The 8,723-nt window shown below is 44.3% G+C and overlaps 2 protein-coding genes across 2 annotated transcripts; both read left to right on the top strand.

The window, feature by feature from the left end:
• Positions 1–432: 432 nt before the first annotated feature.
• MOCS2 (molybdenum cofactor synthesis 2) lies at positions 433–3,443 on the top strand (the record flags this gene model as incomplete). The annotated part of the gene is made up of 3 exons (XM_082012930.1): positions 433–444; positions 824–945; positions 3,317–3,443. The coding sequence occupies 3 exons, from the start codon at positions 433–435 to the stop codon at positions 3,441–3,443; spliced, it is 261 nt and encodes an 86-aa protein (XP_081869056.1).
• Positions 3,444–4,565: 1,122 nt separating this feature from the next.
• Positions 4,566–8,293, top strand: LOC309415281 (molybdopterin synthase catalytic subunit; the record flags this gene model as incomplete). The annotated part of the gene is made up of 4 exons (XM_082012750.1): positions 4,566–4,686; positions 5,363–5,516; positions 6,907–7,030; positions 8,225–8,293. The coding sequence occupies 4 exons, from the start codon at positions 4,566–4,568 to the stop codon at positions 8,291–8,293; spliced, it is 468 nt and encodes a 155-aa protein (XP_081868876.1).
• Positions 8,294–8,723: the final 430 nt, after the last annotated feature.

Raw genomic sequence — 8,723 nt, 5'->3', positions numbered from 1 at the left:
CGCTGGCTTTTACACGCTATGTATACCTCTACGTGTATGTGCAGTGGATGTGTAACATTTGCAATCATTTGCAATCCCCATGCACTCTGGCGACGGAGCCCACGTGAAAATCCGACTTTTAAGGTGCTGTCCCCAAAATTACAGGCTCCGTTTGGAGGGCAGAGCGACGGCCTCCTATTCCCTGCTCCCCCACCGTCCTCCGAGGGCCGTCTCCCACCTCCATTATCCACCCGTGCGGAGGAAGGGCCCCGGACCCGGGCTGCGCCACACCACTACGTCCGGCCAGGCCCGGCCTAGCAGCGCCGGAGCTGGGCCGCGCCGCGTTCCCGGCCGAGGCCGCAGGGGGCGGTCCGGGCCCCGCGCCTCTCGTCCGGGCGCAGGCGCCACCCTGAGCCCGCGGCGGAGGGCTGCCCGGCCGGGGACGGCGGCTCCATGCGCTGCCAGGTAGGTGCAGCCTGCTGGCGCTGTTGGGGAGTGGGCCCCGGCTAGAGACGAGGCGGGTGCCGGGCAGGGCGGCGGGGCTCCCTCAGCCCCTTTCCGCCGCGGGCAGAGGCGCCGGGCGGGCGCGGCCTGGACGGCGGGCGCGGGACGGAGATCCGCGCTGCCTTACCCCTGCCCCCCTTTCCCCGCACTCCTTCTGACAGCCGGGGCAGGAGGAACGCGGTGGAGCTTGCCGGCATTAAAAAAAAGCCAGGGGAAGGTTTTCTTGGCGCTGGTTTGGTTTCGGTTGTTGTTTCGGTATTTTCGGAGAAGTTAATGTGCAGTAGGGTGGTTTTTTTCCCAGTAGGCCCCGCTCCCCTGACAGCGTTTCTTCCCCGGGCAGGTCTCGGTGCTGTATTTCGCCAGGAGCGCGGAGCTGGCGGGGCTGCGCTGCGAGAGCCTCTCGGTGCCACGGCAGATCACCTCTCTGCAGCTCTGGGAGGAGATCGTCAAGGTTCACCCAAGGTATTCGGGAAGGTGACTGCTGAGGCGCACAACGCCTAACGTGGGTGGGGGGTGGGGTGGTAAATACAAATTCAGCGTGTAGAGTTCAGCTGGAACACATATCAGGACTTTGATACCATAAAAGCAGTGACATTACCTTGTTCATGTAACCTGTAGCGAGTGTTTTGGTGACTTGCAAATGCTGTAGCTTTATATATAGGTAAGGTAAGACTAAGTCCAATAAATGCACCCAGAGGTTGAGCCTGAGGGGTAGTTTAGGACATTTAGGTAGTTTAGGTAGTTGTCCACTAGAGCCATGGGCACAGCAGCTCCACTGCACGTAAAAACACCTGAGCTGTATTATTAACCAGTGGAGATGGTGCGATGTCTCAAGGAGGGACCAAGCACAGTCAGGGAAATAAATAAGAAATTCCTCATAATGTGTAGGTGTTTTTGATCACTTATCTTTAACTGTACTGTTAGCTGTTGGTCTGAGCTTCTGGCACACTCTGAAGGCAGGTCAGGAAGGGAACTGATGCCCTGCCACAGGTTTCCAGCCACTTAACCCTTACATAGGAAATAGGCTCAGCCACTTTCAACCTCCTCTGCTTTCAAAAAAACCAAACCCACCGTTGGTTGCATTTCACATGGGCTCTGGTCCTCAAGAGAGTGCTGGGTGTGCGCTGTAAGGACCCCTGCAGTGCTGGTGCTCTTTGGGGGTGTCAGCAGTAATCTCCCCGTAGGTAAAGGGAAGGTTAAGGGAAGGTGCTCAGTCCTGTCAAGGATCAGTCTGACAGACAAAGGTACAGCAGTGTTTTGCAGGGGGGAGTAAAAAACCAAAAAGTAAGGTATAACAGAGGTCGAGATCCTCAGGACTCAGTGCTGAATGCAGTGGAATTTAGGTGCCAGAGTCTTCCTTTAGGCACCACCCTTCTTTATTAGATCTAGTCTCAAAGGCTATGAAAAAAATTAACTATTTAGCAATAGCATCTGTTTCCAAATGAGAAACTCTAACCAAATGTTAAACCAGAGGCCTTTTCCTCACCGAGAATTGAGACTGAGTGTATTCTAGGGGAGGAGGCAGTAGGGAATGATAGTATTTTACTTTGCAGCCTATTATGTGGTGTCAGAAGCAGGAGCAGCACCTTTGGTCAGTTTGTCAACTTTGTCCTTTTATGAATGATGACTTGGGGCGGTACATGTTGCATGTGCAGTTACTGCACAGCGGCCTTCTTGGAAAATTATTCTGCTTTTAGCTTTTCTGGAAAAACTCAACATAATTGTAGGACATTGACCACAGACTTCTATTCACATTGCTAATGGATATTCAAACTGCAGCTTGAACATACTTGACAATGCTCTTCTGTTCCACCCATTTTCCCTGATGAATTAACTTGCAAGTGACATTAATTAGAGCCCATCCTTGTAACGGGCACTTCAGTTTGGTAGTTGTGCTCAGTTCCTCAGTGGCTTGCTGTACTTTCATATAGTCCCTCCCTTCAGTCTGCCCTCTGAGTCAGTGCTACTGTGTTTTGCTCAGCCTGTGCCTTACTTACTTCTGTCTATCTGGCTGGTAGGAAATAAGATGATTTTTACTTGTACCCTTTTGGTATACCTATTTATTTCTAGGCAATATGGTGCTCTGCTGTCTGAGACAGATTTTGTAGTCTCAAACAGTAACAGTTATCAGGTCTGCACTTTCTAAAGAAAATATTGGCATTCTTTTTCTGGTGTCTTGCTGGTGTTGTCCTCATACTCACTGTGTAATTACACACAGTCATGAAAGTGACTCCCTGCCTCATGGTATCCAGAGCTGTAGACTCTTACAGCAGCATCTCACAGATGTGAAATCAAAAACTACATAGAAGCTCTGCCAGGAAACACACCATATCTGACCTCTTAGTTCTGTTGCCACTTCTTATCAGTAGCAAATTTCAGACCTCAAGTACAAAAGACCCAAGGCCTCATAAACTGTGAGGTTACATAAGAGCAGCTCTTTGACGACTGAATCTTCACGAGATCTCACGAACAGCATCCTGCAGTCTTGCCCTGTAAGAAAATTGCTCCAATCCAGCCAGATTGAATTAGGGGAACATTTCCTTCTAACCCCAAATTGGATGGTTGCTACCCTGGTGAGACTCTTACTTTTTTGTTCGAAGCTGCTGAAGTGGGTCTGGTGTACATTGGTTCAATCCAGTTCCTGAGCCCTGAAAATTTTACTGCGGTGGTATTGTATTTTTGAAGGTATATTGAAAGCAGAGTTGCTAAGTCTCAGTGGTATTTGCCTCAGCTGCCCTAGACTGTGCACCAGTTTGTTGTTTAATGAAATCTCATGGCTAAATGCAAACACTGTATTTAGAAACCTGTTTGTGCTCCTGCCATTCCCCCTCAGGCTTGCTGTCATCCGGGATCAAGTGGTTTTTGCTGTTCGGCAGGAGTACGTGCTTCTTGGAGATCAGCTTCTCGTTCTGCAGCCTGGAGACGAGGTTGCCATCATCCCACCAATTAGTGGAGGCTGAATCTGCCCAGGTTCTGTTAAGTAGGTATCACTTCCTGCTTAGTTTCCTATGGAGTGTCATCCTGTGCTAAAATATCTCATGGATCCTGTATAATGTTCTATAATCTTTTTTTGTTCAGGTCCAGAGATGTGACTGCAGTTCTCTCCCTCCACACTGCTACCCTTTTGAGAGAGTATAACTTGCACTTCCTGCTGGAGAGAACCATTCTGCTGAACAGAAACTATAAGCTGGTACACCAATAAATGATTAACACGTGTGTAGTAAATGGAAGAAAATAGCCAGAGAGGTAAGGCATTGTTTTGAATTTGTGGTTTAGGTCTTGTTATTCTTTTATAGTTGTTCTGGCTGCCAGTATATACCCAGCTTGCCTAAATAATAATGAAAAAGCTTCTGCCACTTTGTAACAGAAAAGATGATACAGAAAAAGAATTGACTGCTGCTTAAACCCGCACAACCCCCCCCCCCCTTTTTTTTTTTTTTACTGTCCTTAGCATAGCTTCATTTCTTTGCATGCTTTCAGGTCCCAGTCCATGTATTTACTGCAACTTGTACCATTGCTGCTGCTCAAAGTAATGCTTTTCCTCCTCATTCTTAGATGAACTGATGACTGGTTTCTACTCAGAGAGATTAGAAGTATCTCCTGTGTCACTGAAACAGACTAATAGTGTGAGGACCTGAATGTCCTGGCGAGCATATTAAACTTTCAGATAAACGTGTTTATCAGAAGTCTCTGTTTTAAACTCTGTTTTATTTCAGGATAAAATAGGGAGGAGGGGCTGACGATGTTACCACTGGTTTACTAGCACGGTAGTCCATGCTGGTTGATTGTACTGCTACACTGCTAGACTAGTTCTAGCTTTGTCCTGCTGGACTAGACTTTCCTACTAGGAAGAAACTTTTATGCATTAAAAACCAGGTCATTGTTTGACGTTTGGAGTTAATATTCTCTCAGCAAGTCTGCTGAGAAGTGAATTTACTATGGAGACTGGTCTCCTGGGGTGAGGAAGTAGATGGTACATGTTTTCTGCATAAATTGGGGCATCAGCACTGGATGAAAAGCAGTTGGCCAGCGCTAGTATTGCCAAAAAAAATAACAGTCTGTTTCAGCTTTTCTGGTGAGCTATGGATGAAAGTGAAGATGTGCCAAAAGATTTTATCAACCTCAAGTCCGAAAAACTCTCTGTAGATGAAGTGTCAGAACTGGTCATTTCACCATACTGTGGGGCAGTGTCTCTGTTCATTGGTGAGTTTAATATTTCTGAGCGGGATCTTTGGGTGTGTTAGTAGTATAAATGGAACCTAGATTGTCCACACCCCAAAGTCATGCTTCTCAAGTAAATAAATTCCTGGACTGAACCCAAGATGTTTAGAAAATACGTTCTGAATTATTTAGAACAAGACCATAGCAGCTCTTCAACAGTTGCACTGGGTCAAAGTGGTGAGAGGCTTCCCTGCTGGTGTGGCTATCTGAGCAACCTGATCTAGTGGAAGATGTCCCTGCTGATTGCAGGGGGGTTGGACTAGATGACCGTAAAAAGTCCCTTCCAACCCAAACTATTCTGTGATTCTCTTCTTCCATACCCTCGGACACAGCTTGTTCAAGGTGGGAAGTGGGATGTTGTGACTATGCAAACCACAGGTCCACACCTGTAGGAGAGCTCCTGCAACTTAGATCTTAGTTGAAAGTAAAGTACTATTTTACCCATAGGCTGGTGAAGGTCAAGGCTGATAGCTCTGCCCTGGTGCTTAATGTACATGGTGCAAATCTTGAAGCCCTTTTGTCCTTAAACCGTAGTGCTGCTGGGCTCCTAAATGCTGAGCACTTGAACATTGCATGAGCAAACGCAATATAATATATTGTAAATAGATAATATATTTATTTACTTAGTGCTTTTGCTTGATAAATCATTTGTTTTTAGGTACTACAAGAAATAATTTTGAAGGGAAAAAAGTGATTCGCTTAGAATATGAAGCATATACTTCAATGGCAGAGACCGAAATAAAGAAAATCTGCAGAGATGTTAGACAGAAATGGCCATCCATCAAACATATTGCAGTGCACCATAGGCTTGGGTATGTATGGCCAGAACCCATCCTTCCACAAGTGGAATATTAATCCTTGTCTGATGCATGGCTGTGCTTACATAGTTGCAGGATGTGCAGGAGTCTTTATAAACTGTAGTGCAGCAAAGCTGGCTGCAGAATCAAGCTTTTGCTGTCCAGCTAAGTTTCATAAATCACCTTTTAAACAATGTGTGTATTGCAGGAGTCCACGTTTAGCCTGCAGGATCCTTGATGCTGGTGTGATGGTTTGAAAGTGAGGAGAAGGGATTGAGATTTTTTTCCAGGGAAGCGGAGGCTGTTGGTTTGTTTTGTCTTTTTTTTTTTTTTAAAGACGTGAAGTTGGCAGCACTTTCTTTTTGCTTCTCTCTTCCATTGAGGTGCTGCAGAATGTTCTTACTGCCAGATTTAAGTCAAAGTATGCCATAAGGAACCCAAAAGCTTAGAGTATAGGGAGTGGAGAGGCATGGTAATTTCCAGCCATGTTTGCTGGAGAACATCCTGTTGTTTGTTGAGTCCTGGATAAGCATTTTCTGTTGGATTCAAAACATGGAATACTAGTCTCTGACATACTCTTGAGCCTTCACTGTAGAAGGATTTTCGGTCTGTTGCAAATGCTTCTTTCCTTTTCTCTCAGCAGAAGGAACTTAATATTAGCTCTGAGTGGTAGTTACCTGAGATTTTCGCTGTAGTCAACAGAGAGAATGATCTTCCTGAGGGAAGCTAAAAGCATTTAAGCATAGATTTTTCCTATGAACTGTTTGCCAGAGGAGTCTTACTACAGAGGGAGGGTTAGGAGGCAGCTTTTGGGAATGCTACCCTTGTGAGGAGCAAAACAAAAGCTTTTGCTACTTCTGTTAAGTTTGGAAAACAACGCACCAAACAGGAAAAACTTCATAATTTGAAATCAGAATTTGTCAAAAATTAATCTTTGTTACGAAATCTGCATAGTTTGAGTCACTTAATTTCTTCTTTCACAAATTCTTGTGCAAACTGAGATGATTTCTTAGGTTTTCAGGTAAGAACTGTCTGTTCCTAACTTGTTATTGTTCATTATTAAGCCAGCTTCCAGTGAGTTTCTTATGCGTTGTTGCAAGTTAGAAGTTTTCCCCTCTTAATTCCATAGACTTTATTTAAAAAAAAGAAAGAATGGAAGAAAAAAGCCTATGTCTGGTGGGTTTATTTATTCTAAAGTGTGGAATTTTCACATCTGGTACTGATTTTGATTGTGGTTTTCTTTCTTTTAAAAAGTGTATAATCTTTTGGACATGGCTTGACACTTGCTCAGTATGAATGAGTCAGGAGAGCGTGTGGCCAGAATACTGACGTGACATGGCTACAACTTTTGGGTGCTCTTGATGTTAAGCATTAGCTAAAGCTGCTATTCCTCTTCTTTCCCTAGTGTGGTTCCAATAACTGAAGCAAGTGTAATTATTGCAGTCTCCTCTCCACACAGAGCAGAATCCCTTGAAGCTGTAACGTACTGCATCAATACCTTAAAAGCATCTGTCCCGATATGGAAAAAGGTATGTTTGGAGAAAAATTTGATTTTAGGCCTGTGCCAGAGCCTTAGACAGCTGGGCTAGAGGCTGCTTCTGCTCATAAGCGAAGGAGCTGAAGCATTATGGGCAGCAGTTGCTCCTGACAGGATGCCAATGTCTAGCACCAGTAAGGTTCCTCTAATGCAGCCAGGTCCTTCTGTGGCAGGTAGGGCACCTGGAAGGCCCTCTCTTGCCTGTACCATCCACCTTTTATTCCTTTTAACACCACCCTGAGGTCAAAGTGAAGGAGCCCTACGTTTTCCACTTTTGAGTGGCAAAACTCAGTTCTGCACAGGATTGTGGAAGAACATTGAGTCAGCTTTGCTTTTGGACAGCATTGCACTTTGCAAGTAAAAGTGGCATGTCTTGTCTTTCTATTTTCCCCTCATCCCCATGGCCTTGAGAAAGCACAAAGCATTAAGCAACAGCACACAATGAAGGGATGAGCAGAGGTCCCAAAGCTAGTATGGGCACACAACAATGTGTGAAGAGACTAGCCCGGGTCTAGAAAGAACTTCATTGCATAACCACAGTGTTGTATGCAAGTAATGAGCATTACCTCTGTCTTCTCTCCCAGGCAGAACTTGGCATGTGGTAACAGTGATGTACTCTGCATTACTCCACTTTTCTGACACGTCTTTCAGGAGACTGGAGTTCTGCGGTCTCAGAAAGAATAATCAGGGTCTCACAGCCCTGCTGGATTTGCTACTTAGGACTGGACTGCTGCTGGGTAGCCCAGTCTGTCCTGAAGATCTAATACTTACTGTATTTTGTGTATTGTTGTAATTTTTATTTTTTTAATACTGACATTCTGTATACACTTAAATACTGTCCTAAAAATGATGGGACAGTAGGTTAACATGGCAACATGTAAAAAGGGCAGTTTCAGAGATGAGTTTCAGACACATCATTTCTTCTAGATCTTTTTCTTGAATTAACTGCAGTATAGATGGTCCCTTCTAAATTTAATGTGGCTCAGCCCGAAGTTCAGTATTTGCCCACATGTAAGCCAGTATGTTCTGAGAGTACTGCCCTCTTTTTTGTTTGCCAGCTAAGTGCTGTGTAGTCCTGTTGTGATCAGTAAATAATAGCAGGAGGGCTGTTGAGTAGTTTGGCCTGGCTTGTGACTTCGTGTAGCAGACTTCTACAATATTTCCCATTCTCTGTTTATATTTGCAGGAGATTTACGAGGACGAATATTCTTGGAAAGAAAACAAGGAATGCTTTTGGGCAAATTCAGAAAAATAACTGTACTCTTTTAAAAATAAAGTGTTACTGTTCCTAACGAGCATACTGGTTTAGCTTTGAATTGTTTTTGCAGAGAATCTATACATTTTTAAGCAGTTGTAATAGAGATTTCAATCTGAGTAATTTAATTAGGACTGAATGAAATGAATGAGTAATAATTAGTTTTTAAGTGTACTTGACTCTCCTTTGAAATCATCACTGTGCAATTTAACATAGAGTCAGTTTTTAAAATAATCTTCCCTAAAATTCTTTGTTGCAAGGTATTTAGTACTCTGATATATACTGCTTTAATGCCTTTACATTGGTATTACGTTGGTAGTCTGTGTTCACTGTCTGCATGGGAAACAGGAAAATTTGACTTTTTTAGTCTTAAAATTAAGTCCTGAGTAGTTTAATTTTATGTGACTGTAGAACCAGTTTGCAAGCTTTA

The sequence above is a fragment of the Phaethon aethereus genome (genome assembly GCF_964289735.1).
Source record: "Phaethon aethereus genome assembly, chromosome: Z".
In the NCBI taxonomy this organism is placed as follows: Eukaryota; Metazoa; Chordata; class Aves; order Phaethontiformes; family Phaethontidae; genus Phaethon; species Phaethon aethereus.
This window is presented reverse-complemented; position numbering and strand designations above follow the sequence as displayed.